General features: G+C 44.4%; 1 protein-coding gene across 1 annotated transcript in view; it reads left to right on the forward strand.

Annotated features, from left to right (window-relative positions):
- Positions 1–8,995: 8,995 nt before the first annotated feature.
- The window catches only part of SMC3 (structural maintenance of chromosomes 3), a 28,354-nt gene continuing 20,451 nt past the window's right edge, over positions 8,996–16,898 (forward strand). The window contains exons 1-6 of the mRNA XM_075026366.1: positions 8,996–9,239; positions 12,718–12,793; positions 14,359–14,397; positions 15,821–15,888; positions 16,254–16,325; positions 16,512–16,591. Of these exons, the coding sequence (XP_074882467.1) occupies positions 9,225–9,239; positions 12,718–12,793; positions 14,359–14,397; positions 15,821–15,888; positions 16,254–16,325; positions 16,512–16,591 (350 nt within the window). The 5' untranslated portion in view covers positions 8,996–9,224. The remainder of the gene's footprint in view (positions 9,240–12,717; positions 12,794–14,358; positions 14,398–15,820; positions 15,889–16,253; positions 16,326–16,511; positions 16,592–16,898) is intronic.

Consider the following 16,898-nt stretch of genomic DNA (forward strand, 5'->3'; position numbering starts at 1 on the left):
ACAAATACTCCATTTCTGAGACTCCTTTGTAAAGCAGACGGCTTTTGATAGTGAGTCATCTCTCGTTATTAAATTGCCCATACATTGCAAGCTGCCTCCAGGCCCTGATCCAAAGCCTATTGCCTTCAGTGGGGAGGACAGCTCCTGAACACAATGGGCCTCAGATCAGGCCCTGGATGAATCTTTACATTAAATCTTTATTTTAAGGAACCGTTTGTTCTAATTGGAACTAAACTGGCTGCTGCATTGAAATGGAATATGAGGTCTACAGGACTCAGGCTGGAACAACAGCTATATCCTCTCTGCTCTAATGCCTCCAACCATGTTAAGTCAAGTTAACTGGAAAATCAATTGACACGAATTCCAGCATGACTATTAACTGCCATCCGGCAGGGCCCCGAGAGGCTGGCCAAGATGAAGCAGATTTCTAGCAGGGATGGAGCAGAACCATGCGTGTTCATCTCCTAGAGATGCTTTCAACCCGAGGTCTTCCTAGGATTGCCCACGTTGCCCCGAGTAATTACTGTGGCTAACGGAGAGCCCGGGGGGTCAGGCAGTGTGGGATTGATTGTGGGCTCTGCCCTTGGCTTTCCAGGGCAAGCAATGCAGCTGCTCTGTACACTCCTGCTGGCACAGTCACATTTGTCAAAAGCGTAAAGGAAGTGAGTGAGACCTGGACTGACCGAGCTGACCAGACGGATCCCTTGAGTATATAGAAAAGGATTATACCAGCAAAACTCTTTTCTGCAGCACAGCTCATTTCTCCTGCAGAGGATGTTTCTGCTCTGTTGGTAAAAAGCAGAGCTTTGCTGATGTGGTTTTGCTCATGCAAGAAGCATTTTGCTGCTAGAGTGGACCTGAATTTCTCTAAATGTTTCTCGCAGGCTTATCCGTATGTCTCTGCGTTCTGCCTTGCATCAGGGATAATGATATCAATCTCATTTTGAGAAAGACATAAAGCTTTTTTCATATGTTTGCAATGCACATTAGACCCATGGACAGAAGCTATCCTAAGCACAAAATCTTGTTACCATGATGTATTTATTGTACTGTGCTTGTGAGGCCATATGTTCCATATTACAAGAGAGAGTTTGTCGGTTTGGGGTTTTTTTTTTCCCCCAGGATATAATGTTTTACTTAGTTAAAAACAAAACCAATCGGACAGCGCTTTCAGACGACCACCGCAGGGTAGAGCAGCCGCTCCGCCAGGAAGCAGGCGATGGGAGCCGTGGGTGGGTGGCAAGAAATCTGTGTGCTACCGAGTGCTAAAGCATTGACATGGTTCAGTTTACTAAATCCAGCTGTGAAGAGCAGCTGGTTTTCTGGCAGTCAGCATGGCATACGCAGGCGGATATGCTCAAGAGAATTGATCAGGGGCCACCAGTGGGGCGAAGTGAGAAGGCGAGGGTATGTTGTTCCCTGTGCAACTAAGTGCTAAAGTGGCTCCTGGCAGTTCTGATTACTAAACCCAGCTGCGAGAAGCTTTTCTGGACTTGAGTGTAACATCTGATGGGGATACGCCTCAGCCGTGTGCATGGGGAAGAAGGTGGATACAGAAGGCTTCTACATAATCGGCTACTGCCCTGCTTGATGCTCTGGCTTGTGGGATCCTGGGGAAAGGTCACTGGGACAAGCAGGGGATGTCTGCAGACAGCAGGGGAGGCTGCCAAGAGGCTTCAGACAGTGTTGTCATCCCGGTTTCTCAGTTTCTCTTCCCATTTCCTTCTCTTCAGCCCCCCTCCGGGAGGGAGCTGGGGATGCCAGGGGAGGCAGTGGGCACAGTGGGCCAAGGCAAGGGGGAAATCATGTAGAACAAACAGCAAGACGCTTCCTTGGAGGGCTGGGAAAGATAAAAAAGATGCCCATTATCTGGACTGAACGGTGAAAACCTGCACCGGTGAAGCCTGCCAGCTTGGGTGTGATAAGAGAAGGATGTCCTGCTGCCTCTGGGCTCAGCCTGGGAAGAGCCTGAGAAATGCTGAGTGCTAACAGGGAGGGAGGTCCAAGATAATCCCTGGGGTAGTGGTTTTAGTTTCCATGATAAAGCTGGAAGTTATCTTTGCTGTGCTTTGATCTTCAAAGGACAGGAGGAAATTTCACACTTACGGGAGGCCACCCGGTGTCAGGTGAAGTTGCTGCAGCTTGTGAAAGTCGGTCAGATGCCATAAGGCCATAAGGAAGCTCACCTGCCTTAGTGTGAAAATGCCTCGCAGAAAGGAGTCTGCCTTTTCCTGGGGCTGGTTTTGGTGCCCCGGTTAGAAAATCACATTTGTTTGTGGATCTGGAGGCTGCAGATGGATGGCTCAAAGAGGGAGTAAAATCCAGGCAATGTGATACGTCAGTTTGGATGGGTATTACTTTGTTGGATGGATGTGGTCAGCCAAAATAATGATTTTTGTTCTAATCTGATTACAAATTTACTGCAGCCACCTCCTTCCAGGGTGCTAATGAGGAGCAGGGGCGGGAGGAAAGGGATTTTCTGGTATTTCAGGGTGCTCTGTGGAAGTCAAATGTCCAGTCTGACATCTCTGTCAGACATTATTTTGTTTGTACTGGTCACAAAGACTGAAAAAGCTGCCCCGAAACAAGGCGGCACAGGTCGCAGACCCACGCGGGCTGTCTCTGCCCCTTGCCCAACAGCCTGGCTCACCACACATGCTGAGCGCAGGCGTTCAGCCATTTCTCTGCATCCATCCGCCAGTTCCCCCAGGGATTCTCTGTGGCCCTTGGTTAGTCTGTGTCCTGGCACTGCTGGGAACGGGTTGCAAAATATCTCTTTGGTCAATGATATCATCCAACCAGCAACACCTCTGGGGATGGGACAGGCACCGCTGCTTCCCCTCTGTCCTTCACCCGCTCTTTCGTAACAGCAAATAATCAGTCTTTCTGCAGACACAGCTTCAGAGCAAGCAGTCAGTCCCGCAGATGGGGTGCATACATTTATGTCTGCGTGGCGCTCTTACTGCCAAGATCGCATTTACTGCTCTCTCGAACACGAAGAGATTCATTGGAAGTAAAATTGACTGTTGTTAATTCACCTCCTCATCCCCCAGGCTCGCGCTGCTGTCTGAGCGGGTGATCTTTCACCTGGAGTTTGGGATTAGGCAGGTCTTCAGAGGTCACCCTCGCTTATTATTTATTTTGACGAGAACCTGTTGATCCTGTCCTCCCAGGGCTGTCCCCAAGCCCTGCCGGCGGATGAGCAGGTGTGTCCCCCGACCCCAGGAGCATCATGCAGCCCCCCGAAAGCGGCCACCCGCCTGCCCTGACGCTGGTGAGCTGGCGCCGACCCAGCCCCGCTCTGGGGCAGCCCTCACCGAAGCCAAGGGGTACCGTGGGCTACCACCCTCAGTGCTGGGGCAGCCACCGGGTGCAACAGCTCTGTAGGGTCCAGGGTCCCTGACTCGCTTCTCCTTAACGCCCAGCCCTCCCGAAAACAGGTCTGGGGGTGCATCTGGGGGTGCCCTCCAGCAGAGCTGACCCCATAAACAGCCCACTGCGGGGCATTTCCCTCGTCTGGGGGCTAAAAAACAAAAAAGGCAGAGCAATAGTTTCTTTCACTGAATTTCCAAATGCAACAAAGCTTGCTCTTTGTTGCATCAGAGCAAAGAAAAACATAGATGGTTTCCACCCTTCAGCAGGATGAGGCCACTCTCACCCCACGGCGGGAGCCGGCTCAGCCCACGCCGCCTGCCGGCAGAGCGCCTGGCACCGCACGGCCGCGGCACCCGGCTGTGTCGCTCGTTTTGTGTGTACGCAATGGCTTGCTTTATGAAATTAGTGAACCAAGTGAAATTAATTCAACCACAACCACATTTTATTCATAGAGAGGCTCGGCTGAAAGACGATGAGCATAACAACTGCTTTCCCTTAATAAACCTGCAGCAGATTCATTCATAATAAGACACACCGTTTTTAAAAGGAACCTTTTTCTATTGTTCATTTTATGCCCTTGTTTCACCCTGCCACTCTCTTCTTGACAAGCATGTCAGCTTTCTTAAAATGTTGTTGTATGAATGGGTTTATGGATGAATACTTAACAGTCAACAGTAATTATTTACCTTTACACATTCAAAGGATCATAAACACTGAGAGAAACTTTTTTTGAATTTTTAAAAAGAAACTGCCTGACTGTTTTGATTTGTTTAAAGTGAATAGAAACAGAGTCAGAAAAGAAAAAGCAAAAAAAAAGACTCCAGTGCTTTTCATGGTCAGCAGAGCACCCACCGTGAGGAAATAACAGGAGAGCTTGGCAGGTCTCCCGGGGCCTGGCAGGACGGCTGCCCTTCCCCTCCCAGCAGCTTATAAAACACAGAGCAGATGCCTCACAGAGAAAAGCTAATGATCCGCGCACGGCGCTGGGCAGCGGAGGCACAGGGCTACCCATTGCCCGCCTGCCTCCCGCAGCTGGGCTGGCACGAACGGCTGAGCAGCTACTGCTCTGCTCTCCTCCCAAATCACAGGAACAAGTGCCGTTATCAACACTGATTGCACATTTGCACTTTGTATATAGGTATATAGATGCCTTCCAACCTATAACCCCTTACAGCGTATCCCCCCCGCACCCCCCAGGACCCGCTGCGGTTGCAGGCAGGGAGCAGGAGTGTCCGCTGCCTGCCGCAACGTCGGCATCAGAGACAAAAAGGAGCAAGAAAATGGTCTGGGGGTGCTTAAATGGGTGCCCACCATTGCAACACAGGTATTACTGACTAATGCTGTGCAGCCAGCATCTGAACCTCTAATTTCATCCACTCCTTATCAAACAGAGCTTTTTAAGGATCTTGCAGGCTAAAGTTTTTTGACAGGCAGTTGCTCACTGGCAAGTTACAGGCATTTCTGCAGTTTTTGGTGAGGGGTCAGACTCTTGTGCAACTATAGGGCTTGAGGGCAAAAGAGCTTGGTAACTTTGCTCAAGAAAAAAAAATTCTTGGAAAGGAAACCTATGGGTGGCTGGCTTGCATGTTTTTCAGAATAAGTGCTCTTTGTTCCTCAAAAGCCTGGTGGGTTGAGTGCACTGAGATCGATGCATGTGCCCAGATCTATTGAGAAAGGGCTGGTTTCTCTCACTTCACCTGCTAGAACCTCCACTGAATTCAAAGACGAGAGAAAGATGCGCTATGACCTTGCAGCCTTAGGATTTGCGCTTGACATGGGTAGTTCAGGAGGAGAGGTATTCTTGGCTGTCCCACAGTTACCTGGCTTAACCTTGGGCAAGATACTTTCTCACTGCCCTTTTTTGGCAAACTGAAATTAGAATATCAGAATATCTGGTTATGTGTTCAGAGTGCCATTAAACACCAGGTTCTGCATGGTCTAACTGAAGTGTCAACCAAAGCCCAGTTCCCCAGTTTGCTCCTGAGATTCCGCTGCAACAGCAACACAAAGGTGAAGTGCCCCTGCCACTTGCTGCTGACTGCAAGTGATGATGTACATGTGACTGATGTTGTGATGAGCCTACTGATTTCTACAGTCATTTAAAAATGGCAGTAAATACCTCAGTGATTGCAGCCATTCATGAATGAAAGCAGTCTATACACATATTGGTTCACAATTGAAAGTGGTAATAGAAGAGGTTAATAATACACTTAAAATGCTTTTTTTTCCCCCCAACACATTTAACATGTTTTTCCTAAGAGTAATTTTACTATTTGAGAAGAGAAAAAAAATACTACAGACTTGAAATCCCATGTATACGTTCCCATTAAGCATCATGAAAGAAATGCCTGATGTATTTTTATGCCGATGAAGCCTAGATGAATTAAAGCAGTGTTCCCACTTTCTCCTTTCTAATGCTAATGTTTAATTCTAGCATATTTATAGAAAAACACTGCTTATAAAACAGGGCCATAGAAAAAAGCTCTGCAGCACCTACTGAAGCGAGGTGAACTCCACGCATAGCAAGCACTGATTATATGTTTGCAGGTTCTGAATAAAGTGTGCTGTTTTACTAGCTGCCAGCTTTCTGCACTCCTACAGCCATGGCAGCTTGTCGGAATAAAAATGACACGCATCGGCCTTGGGTTGGGTGCATATTTTCAGCATGGACTACAAACCCAAAAGAATAACAAAAAATATAATACCTACCCTGACTCACCCCTCCACTCCTTCAAATACAAATCTCCAAAAGCTATGTGACAAAACCTGTATGCAGGGGCCTACAAATGTATTTGAAACACTCTTTGAACTAGACAATCATTTGCCACTTAATCCTTAATGAATATAGTTGCTATTTTTGCAAGCACGTCACACTGGTGGGAGCATTTGTTGATGAAATATCAGTGAGATTTTATTCCTGTGAATAAATATAACCTGGTGTCTGTGCACATCTGTACACACACATAAGTCATCTCCAAACTGCAGGAGTGTGCTGTATAGCCAAAGTCCTCAAGAGGGAATGAACACCTGGGGATAAAAAAAGATCCTAGGTCCTTATTTGTGCCTGTTCATAATACAGAGGGTGATGCACTTCTTGGTACACCTCAACAACAGCAAGCTGTCTGGGGCACCAGATGTGGACCAGCAGGTTGTGGGATCTCGGCTCTTACAGCTTTGACTCAAGGCAGGGTTTTCAAGAGGACCTGGTGCACCCAGGCACAATAACGTCAGTGCAGCCATCAAGAGAAAAGGCGAAACTTTCCTAGCTGATGGCAACCCTGGTGACTCTGAACCCCTTCTTTAGGGGAGGAAGATTAAATCCTTTCTCTGGGAGTCTATGATTAAGTGAAAATAAGTTTCTGAACTACAAAGGAAAGCTGAAAAACATGATACAAGGCATCCTATACTACTAAAAGTGGAGGACAAAGAGGAACAAACTTTAAACCCTGTCAATTTAAAAACATTTCTAGGCCTGTTACTGCCCTGAGAAAGAGGGATGAATAACAAAGGGTGGTCTTTCCACCCGTGGTTTTTAGCAAGAGAAGGCTGTTAGTGAGGAGATATCCCAGCCATTTGTTGGGACAAAACCTTCACTGATGTGTTTCAGCAGAGGTCAGACTGCACTGCCTGCTGTGTGGTGCCAGTCAACAGTCTCAAATGCGTAAAACATATTGCTGTTTTCTCCTGCCTGAGTGCATCATGGGGTGATTTTGCAAATTACAAGTTTATTTAGAATGTGTAAATCTGTGCAATTTATTTACATGCAAATATTAACACAAAAATAGATGTAAATAACTCTTTTAACCAGGTATAGGATTGGTTAAGTGTATTGTAAGGAAAAGCGGGGAATTCGACTTCCCTTTCTTTTCTAAACTCTCTTCTCCCCCATGCCAGTGACTCCCCTTAGACAGACCAGGTAGCTGGGATCTGAAGTACTGGCATCTGTCATTCACTTTGCCCCCAAAAAAGTGAAGAGTAAATTCCATTATACAAGCCAGTCCCAGAAAGATGTTGTGAGACTCATTTAAGGGTTTAAAACTTTCTGAAATCCTAAAATGAAAGGGATTCCGAAAATGCAAATGGAGGAAATACTTTTTCCCCCAAGTTCCACTGAACTGAGCTATTTAAAAGTAAATGCAGAACAGTCAGGCAGGAAATTTTCATTCTGAATTTGTTTTTGGCGCAATCTTTATATGCTTTACTTTTTTAAGTACTGCGCTTTCTGAAGAAACAATGAACTATTTCTTTAAAGGTGCAGGTGATATCTGTTACAATAGCCTCCTGATGGGCCTCTAGTAAAGTAATTTCCTTACATGGCATTAAGAATGGTTGGGACTGGGGAGATTTTCCCTTTAAGCAAGGAACGTAATTCATCCATCTATTATTCTAGGAGACTAGACCGTTCTGTTTAAATCTATTTTTATTAGTGTTAAGAGGATCAGTACAAGAATTCTATTGCGTGTGTAGAAATCTTGGCTACGGCTGCATTTTTGAAGGAGCACTGTCAAATGGAAAATTGCGTTCTCTCCGAGGCGGCGTGGCTCTACCATTGTAACAATAACACCTGAAATTTCTGTAACTGAAAGATATTAGAATAAAATTTTGCTCATCTTGTGTGTTTGACAGTTTGACATCTCCTTCGGGGAGCTGAATAGTGGCTCTCTGGGAGATGAAGGAGTGGGTACAGACTCAAGCTAATCTTTCTGTTTTACTGGGAATATTTTGCACCATTCCTGTTCCTTAGCTTGCCCCGGGCACGTATTTGGCTTTTCACGGTGGACGCAGAGCTCGGCTCTGAGGCGCCAAGGCCTGCCAGGGCGCCTGGGCCCTGTGCCGCGGCACCTCGCTGCTCGGCCCTGTCCCGCACAGCTTCGTGTTGTCTCACTGGAAGGACTGGAGTCGCCGTAGTGGGAATAAAGAGCAAAACCAGATGTAAATAAGCAAAAATTGGAGAAGGGACTGTAATCCACGCCGCATGGCCCTACGCTGGGAGCCTCCGGCCTGGTGGGATGGCTAGGCAAAGCGGTGCACTGGGGGTGAGGGGGCACGCTGAGGCCCAGCCGCAGGCCCTAACGCCTCTAATTCATCTTCTTTTTTTTAATCGGGTTTTTTTTCTTTTTTTTTTTTGAGATCCTCCAAAAGAAGACAGGATTTAAGATGAAGGTTTTATTTTACATTCCGGGTGCACACTTTTACAGCCTTTCCACCTCAGGAGAGGACTGGGGAAGGTGTACAGCGCTCTTCTCCCTGAGGTCAAACCTCCGCCGTGTCCCGTGTCCCCTGTCCCGGCCCCCGGCCCGGCAGCGCCCCCTGCAGGCGCGCAACGCCGCGCCCCCTCCCTCCCCGCCACTGTCCCCCTCTCGGCTCACACTTGCCTTTGGCGCCCAACCCGCCCCTCAGGGGGAGAAACCACTTTTCCCAACTCTCTGGGGGGATCCTTACTGCGAGGGGAGGCAGTGTCGCTCGCCTTCTCCGCTTCAGAGCACCTTTAAAAAGGGCAGAGAGGCACTTTAGAAGCAGAAAGAAAGGGGACTTCCTCTTGTCCCTTGCGGCGTCCCTTCTCCGGCGGAGCAGTGGGGCGTTCCGTGCTCCCTACCTCCCCCTCTATCGGGTGCTGAGTGGTTCGCGCCGGGTAGGGATGGGGAGGCTCCGCCGCCATTTTGTTTGCGTGAGGGGTGAGCGGGGCGCTGTGCTGGGAGGTCTGTGGTGGCTGAAGGGGCGGGAGGAGGCGGCGGCGGATACGGAGACCCGGGGTCGCGCCGAGCGTTCGTACCGCGAAGAGTCAGTGAGGGCGGGCTGAGAGACGGCAGGAGGCACCGAGAGGGGCGCCTCCCCCATCCTTCGCAGACATGTACATCAAGCAGGTAAGCCGGCGGGGTCCAAGTCGCCCGCCTTGTGCGGTGCGGCCTGGGCCTGGCTGGGTCGGTTTGGCCCGGCCTGCTCTGCCCTGCCCCACCCCGGCGCCGACGGGGTCTTAAGTCCCTGGGCGAGCGGCAGAGCCAGGTCCCGGCCCGCAGCAAGAGGCCCGCTGGCTGGTGGCGGATCCAAAGGCCTTTGCTTGGTTCTCTGCTGTTCCGCGGGGGAGACGGCCGTCCTTGCTGAGGGGGAGCGTCCCCGGTTCAGCCACGGAGCAAGTCTGCCGTGTAGGGTGGCGGGTGTCTTTCCTCCCCCTGTTCCCGCGGCTGGTTTCATTCATTGCAGGTGTGAAGTGGCGTTGGGGGGAGGCCCTCTTGGAGCCAGGACTTGCTCGCGGGCTCTGTGGGGACCCTTTGGACGGGGCAGCCCTGGTGTCCCGGCCCTCCAGGCGGCGGGCGACCCAAGGCCTAGAGGCTCGTACCCACGCGGGGCTCGTACACAAAGAAAGGGCTCTCCTCAGCTGTCAGGCGGCATCTTTCAGCTGTTGAAGTTGTGGGTTCTCTTCTTTTTTACTTTTTTTTTTTTTTAAATCTGTATGTGGTTTTAGCGAGGAAATGTGATTGTGTTTGGGGTTTCAATTGAAACTGGTTCTGTGTGCCCCTTCCCCCGGGAGAAACAACACCTACTGTTTGTATTGGGATGATGCTTTAGGCTCCGGGGCATGGACCATTTAACCTGTTATACTTCATCCCTGACAAACAATCTACAGCTAACGTTCAGTTAAAAAGAAGTTCCTTGTATGGGCTTTTTCCAAACAGTTTTTAAGATTGAGGCGATCATCAGTGTTACTTCTGTAGTATATCCCTGCAGTCGTATTGCACAGTATATTGTGTAGTATGGTTGAATTTTTATGGCTGCTTTTGTACCACTGCTAATGTATGTTCATACAAAGCCTACTAGGATTCTCATTTCTCGGTGGACTCAAAATTGACCTGGCTTTCTGACACCCTACGGGTATCTTTATTCACTTCATGTTTGAAAGTGCATGTTCTACATAGAAATCGGGTTTTCATCAACTGGCTGACTAGGGAGTGTTTCAAATGCCTTTGGATCATGTTTTAGTAAATTACTCTTATCTTTGCAGGTGCACACATTGCTTTTAAAGTCTTTGCATAAGAATTCTTGTTTTCCAGATTTGAATTGCACAGAAGTAAACAGTAGTGAAGATGTATAGAATCTGAGTAAGAAGTCCAAATTAAGTCAGAACAGGGGAAATGAGTTTCATCTGGAAAAAAAAGAAATTTAGGTGGTCAATAACCAATACTGTTCTAGGAGCTATAGAATAGAGGAAAACAAGGTGTGAACATGAGAAGAAAACAGATCAGACTGAATTTAGTTCCACCAATATCTCTTATTTTGTTGCTTCCCAGAAATCATTCCTGGAGTTTGAAGATTGAAAGTATTTAAGTCTTCATCCGAGGCTATACAAGGCAGTAAAGAAGTTATGAGGTTTCAGAATATGTAGGATGGATGAAGTGAGAAGCAATCTAGAAAAAAACTTTGAGAGGGGTGGAAAATGGTGTTTAGAGTCTGCCTGTATCATACTCTTGTGGTGCCTGAGTATGTGGGTGGTAAAAGTTTGTGCTTCTATAATAATATCCAAGAAATAATGATTGGTTGTTTTTACCTTTTTGTAGGGGCTTTCAGGTTCTTATGAGAATAAAGCAGATGATTTATTCCAGCCATAAAATCTGCATGTTTTTAGAATATTATAGGTAAACTGAAAATACTGGAGACCAAATTTTTTTCCCATTTTTTTCTTGAAATCTGGTGAATTGGGAAGCAGCATTGTTTGCCAAAAGTTGTTTGGGGTTTTTTTTTATTATTATTTATTTTTCAAAATCAGAGTGAGTGAACGAACGTAGTTGCTGTGGCCTAGAGTTGGTGGCAAGACCTGAGTAAGATCTGCTGTTCCTCTTTTTCCTTTGAAAGCTGATTTGGTACTGAGGCAGAGCTTGTTATTACTGCCAAAGTAAGTTACACCGTTTGTGTGATGGGCTACCAGAACATTACAGAATATGGATGTGGTTCTGAAAGTAGTTGTTTCTTGAGTTGCTCAGGTGTACAGTTAATGTAGGCTTTTGTAGTAGGGGGAAAGGCTTGCTTTGATGATTAGAGTACTACTTCTGGCTTTTTGCTGAAGTTTTTTATGTGCTGCTTGGATACCAAGTATTATGCCCATCTTCTGGAATGTGGGCTATTTTAATACTTGAAGATGTGAGAGAAGGGATGACATGTTCAGAAAAATAGAAAATGGTGATGGGACCATGGACCTGACAAACAAACCAAAGTCTAAATAATTTCACATTCTAAACTTACACAGTAATAATATTGAGAAATATCTTGTAAGATGTTTTGCTGTCTTCCTAACAAGTGATTCTTAGTTTATGATAGCTATCATGGTGAAACATTGGCATTATTTTAACAATACCTTGCTTTTGTTGGGGAAGAACTGTGCGAAGGATGTAATGATTAAATGTCAACTTTAGTTCTTCTGTAAGTGTTCTTGTTGAAAGATCTGCAAACATCAAAACTTTTCAGGTGCCTGCTGTCTTTCTGATGTCTTACTGAGCAGAGCAAAGTTGCTGTATAGTCTTTCAGTACAGCTTTAATCTTTGGAGAAGGTTGCTTAATGCTGTAATGTGCGTCCTGCAAGTTGGATCAATTTTGCTGCTATGCAGAACTGAAGTATTAGGATATTGTCACTGTGTAGCTTGTATGTTACTTGGCCTGGCAAGCCTAAAATCACTACTAAAATTGAATGGTTGAAGTTTGACATGCTGCTTCTAGATGACTGTTTGCTGTGTAGCTCCTGAAGTTAGTTGTGTAGGTTTGTATTTGTCTATTTAGGACATGAATTCACTAGAACCAAGAGAGCTTGCTGCTTTTACTTTTCCATTAGGTTGCCCAGTAAAACAAAATAAGACTGTATTCCATGTAAAATAGGTAGAGTCTAGTAGAGTTTTTGCGGTCTGCCATTGCTCTACTTGGAAAATTTGCAAATAGAATTCTTATGCTGTATGTTGATTGCATTATAAAAATTAAATATAAATTTGGCCCTACTAGGGTAAGTACTTGTTATATTGGGGTTTTCTGTATGTAATATTTGATGCAAATACATATTTTTGCGTAATTTGTTACAAAAAGACCCTCAAACTCTCTTGTTGACTGTGCTTTGGCTTAGATAAGTACCAGCATCTCTTGAGCTGTGGGGAGAAAAATCTATCCCTAAAGTGATGCTTAGGTGAGGCGCAAGTTTTATGATGTAAGTTGCTGATCTTGAGCTGGAAGGTTGAAGTGTGTGTGGGAAGGGCGGGGGAAATCAAGTATGTTATAATTGATGTAAGTATTCTGTAAAAACTTATAGTTCAAAAAGTGCTGAAGAACAGAGAGAACTTTATTTTAATAACTCGCTCTTCTCATTAGGTAATCATTCAGGGCTTTCGAAGTTACAGGGACCAAACTATTGTGGACCCATTCAGCTCAAAACACAACGTCATTGGTAAGTTCTGATATTTGTCTTCTAACACTAACTGGAGTTGCACTGTTATTTCAGATGATGCTCACATTAGAGTCCTTTATAGTTTTTAATATTCTGCCTACGTTTGACTGTATTTTCTGTTTTGGAAACTTCTTTACAGTTGTCTGTAACATATCAGAAGGTGTATTCCACTTACAGCAAAGTAATACTAACATTCAATTTTACTGTGACAATAGTATGTCCGAGTCCTCAGAAACTGAGGTCTGTAAACTCCTTCATATGTGCAGATCTCTGTATCAACTAGACCCCCTTTAAAGGCTGTCCTTGCAGGAACAGTAGCAGAGAATTTGGGTTTTTGTGTGTGTGTGTGTGTGCAGCTGTGATCATTTTTGATAAGTAAGCACACTAGCTACTATAAACTGCTGCAGAGAAGATCCTCTTTCTTCCTGCTTTGGAGGAATGAATTTCTGGAATGTGGAAAGTATAATATAAGTTTAAAAGTGTAGTTTCATAAGTAACACCCTAACGCCTAATCTAGCAACATGTTGTTGTCCACCATTGTCACACCTCTTCCTATTTTTTCCCCATGGATGCCTGGTCGTGCTTTTTCATTTGCATTGATTTTAGTGATTGTGCAGCAACTTTGAGACTGCTGACCCAACAGGAAACAGTCAGTTTTGGACATAAAAACTTAGTAGGCAGGATTTACTCTGAGACTGGAAAAACAGTGCATATGACTTGAATAACATGTCTTATTATGTAATGTTACTTCAGTGGGAGCTAAAACTTTATCCAGCTATTAGTGTTTTTAAAGGGAAGAAAAAATCCGGCTTCACTATTTTTTGACTTCTTAAAGACCACATAGCAATCCCAAGTAGTTTTGGGAATGAGGTGAATCTGGAGTGTATGTAGGCAGGAAGGGACGAAAAGCCTGGGATGCTCGTTGCTGCTGGAAGACAAGCAGTTTCAAAATTAATACAGTAGGTGCCGATCTTAAAGGTAACACACTGAGCCTTGCTGAAACATGTCAGAATAAACACTGAGATTACTGCATGTCAGCATAGTGTAGTGTTCATATACCTTTACTTTTTAAATAGAAATAGTACTTCTTCCAGTCTTTTTAAAACAAAACATTGCTGAATTAGCAAGTGGAGTATTAAGAGGTTCATTCTCCACCTGGTCAACCTGAATGTACAGGCAAGTGATTTCCTTTGGTTAAATATACAAAATAGATGCTGGGAGCAGAAGAATTGGATTTAGGTCTACTGTTCTTATCCCACCAGGAGATCAGTATCAAAAAGAAAAGGATGGGAATAAATAGGATTGGTTTAACCATTATTATCATTGTGGAATAGTGTTGAAGTTTGTAAGTCATTGTAATGTATTTGAGTGGGGAAAGGACTGCTCTGTTGTTCTCAGACAATGACTGAGTGATCCATCTACTAAGTTTGCCTCATTCCCTTGAGATTTTGTTTGGCTGTGTTAAATTTGGGTTCTATTCTTAAATGTTTATATGCAACATTTAATGTACATTGCAGTGTTAACCTATGGGAACTTGAAGTTATACTTTGTGTTTTAATTTTCAGTGGGAAGAAATGGATCTGGAAAAAGCAACTTTTTTTATGGTAAGCTTGGATTTCTTAATATAGTAGCACGGGGATGCTGATGATACCAGGTTTCTTTGTTTTTGCCAGAAGTTGGTTTACCAAATGTTCCTCCTCAGCAAGGAGTGGAGATTGGTAATTACTTGACAATGATGAAAGGCAGATCTCAGTGCACTTGTTCAGTACTTACCTTCAGCTTTTCCCCTAGTGTTCCACTTCTCTTACTGAGGGCCTTCTAAGACTTTTTAAATGGCAAAAAAAGTATTTACAGGAGAAAACCAATTCTAAAAGTCACCCATCTCGAAAGCTGCTTGTGATATTTGTAGTTGCTTCAGACATTCTGTCCTGGTTTCGGCTGGGATAGAGTTAATTTTCTTTCTGGTAGCTGATATAGTGTTATGTTTTGGATTTAGTATGAGAAGAGTGTTGTAACACTGATGTTTTCAGTTGTTGCTAATAAGTGTTTAGATTAAGTCAAGGATTTTTCAGCTTCTCATGCCCAGCTAGCAAGAGGGCTGGAGGGACGCAAGAAGTTGGGAGGGGACGCAGCCAGGACAGCTGGCCCAAACTGGCCAACGGAGTATCCCATACCATGTGATGACATCTCTAGTATATAAACTGGGGGGACTGGGGCTGGGGCTGGGGGGAATTGCTGCTCGGGAACTAACAGGACATCAGTCAGTAGGTGGTGAGCAATTGCATCGTGCATCACTTGTTTTGTATATCCCAATTCTTCCATTATTATTATTGTCTTTCTATTATTGTTATTTTCTTCCTTTCTGTTCTATTAAACTGTTCTTACCTCAACCCACAAGTTTTACTTTTCCACCCCCTGGTTCTCTTCCCTCATTCCACTGGGTGGGCGGAAAGTGAGTGAGCGAGCAGCTGCGTGGTGCTTACTTGCTGGCTGGGGTTAAACCACAACACGTTCTTAGTGGCTGAATTCTAAGCTGGTTCCATAGCAGTATGGCACAGCTTATACAGCCTTTTAAGGTATGGTTGGTTATGAGGGGGATTTTGTGGGGTGGGAGCATCAATGGAGGAGCAAAGATGCTAGTCAGAGGTGTTAGTGGCCTTTGTGATGGTAGATTTAATAAATTGTCAAGCATTAAGTATTTTAGTAATATTTTTAACCTAGCCTGTGTGCTAACTATTGGTAGAAGAAAGCTCGCGAATCCCTGCTTGTGCAGCATTGTTAATGCTTATGCAGTGAACTAGTAAGGTTGTGACAGTGAGACTTCTTCAGAGAAATTGTAGTGTACAGCAGCCTGAGTGATAAAGATCCAGCAGATTAAGATTTTTAATGAGGAAACATTGTAAGATACTAGCAATGGTGTGACTGTACTATACAACCGTAAAACAGTATGTTTTGAGTTAAAGAAACTGCTGCATATCTCTCTAAAGGAAAGAATAAATCTTCTGTTTCTTTATTATTTTATTACAGCAATTCAGTTTGTACTCAGTGATGAGTTTAGTCATCTTCGCCCAGAGCAGAGGCTGGCTTTGTTGCATGTAAGTGAAGGTGTATAACAAGACTTAAACTAATGCATTTGAATGTTACTGAAAAAATGCTAAACTGCTGGACTGTGGATATTTTAAGCCAATTATTTTGAAAGCATCCTTAAACATTTTTTGTTTCCCTTTGGCAAAATGGAATTATTACAAAGTAGTATATTATGCTGATAATGCACACCGGTGAATGTGTATCCAAGATTTTCAGAAATAAAAATATATGTAGTGGATCTTACATAGATGCTCTTGACTCTCAAATCCTTGGAAGGAAATGGGAAGTGGGATTGTCAGGGAAAAGGGGAGATGAATGAGCTCAAAATCCTTCTAAGGTGGGAATTATCTAACCAAAATATCTCCTTTCTTAGGAAGGTACAGGTCCTCGTGTTATTTCAGCATTTGTGGAAATTATTTTTGACAATTCGGACAATAGGTTACCGGTAAGTTGAATATACTACTTCAGAAATAGATGATCATTTCAGACTCTAGTAATCTCAGTATTATAGAAGTCTTCAGTACAGTAACTGCTTTTGAGTCAGTTCTGGTAAAAAGTGCCATAATAATTCTGGATTAGTCATACATACCTACTGCAAGCAGTTAAATTTACTGGCTTTTGTTTTCTTAAGATTGATAAAGAGGAAGTCTCACTTCGCAGAGTCATTGGAGCCAAGAAGGACCAGTATTTCTTAGACAAGAAAATGGTGACGTAGGTACTTCTTTTCCTTAGCTGAATGAGACTAGTAGTATTTCTGTAAAATTCTCTAGTCAAACCAAACACTTGCATCTCTAGCCTGAAATAAATTAATTCAACTCTGTAATACTGAATACCAGTAGTTTGACAGCAAGAACATCAGTCCTTGTGCAATAGGCAGCAGACTTTGAATTTACAGCTTAACCCATTCATTAATGTGATGATTAACTGCTTATATAGTATTTCTTTCAGGGCTTTTTTAAATAGAAGAGTTACCAGACTTTAGGTTGTTTCATATCCTTCCTTGTGATATCTTTACCTG

This window comes from Buteo buteo, chromosome 4 (assembly GCF_964188355.1).
Source record: "Buteo buteo chromosome 4, bButBut1.hap1.1, whole genome shotgun sequence".
NCBI lineage: Eukaryota > Metazoa > Chordata > Aves > Accipitriformes > Accipitridae > Buteo > Buteo buteo.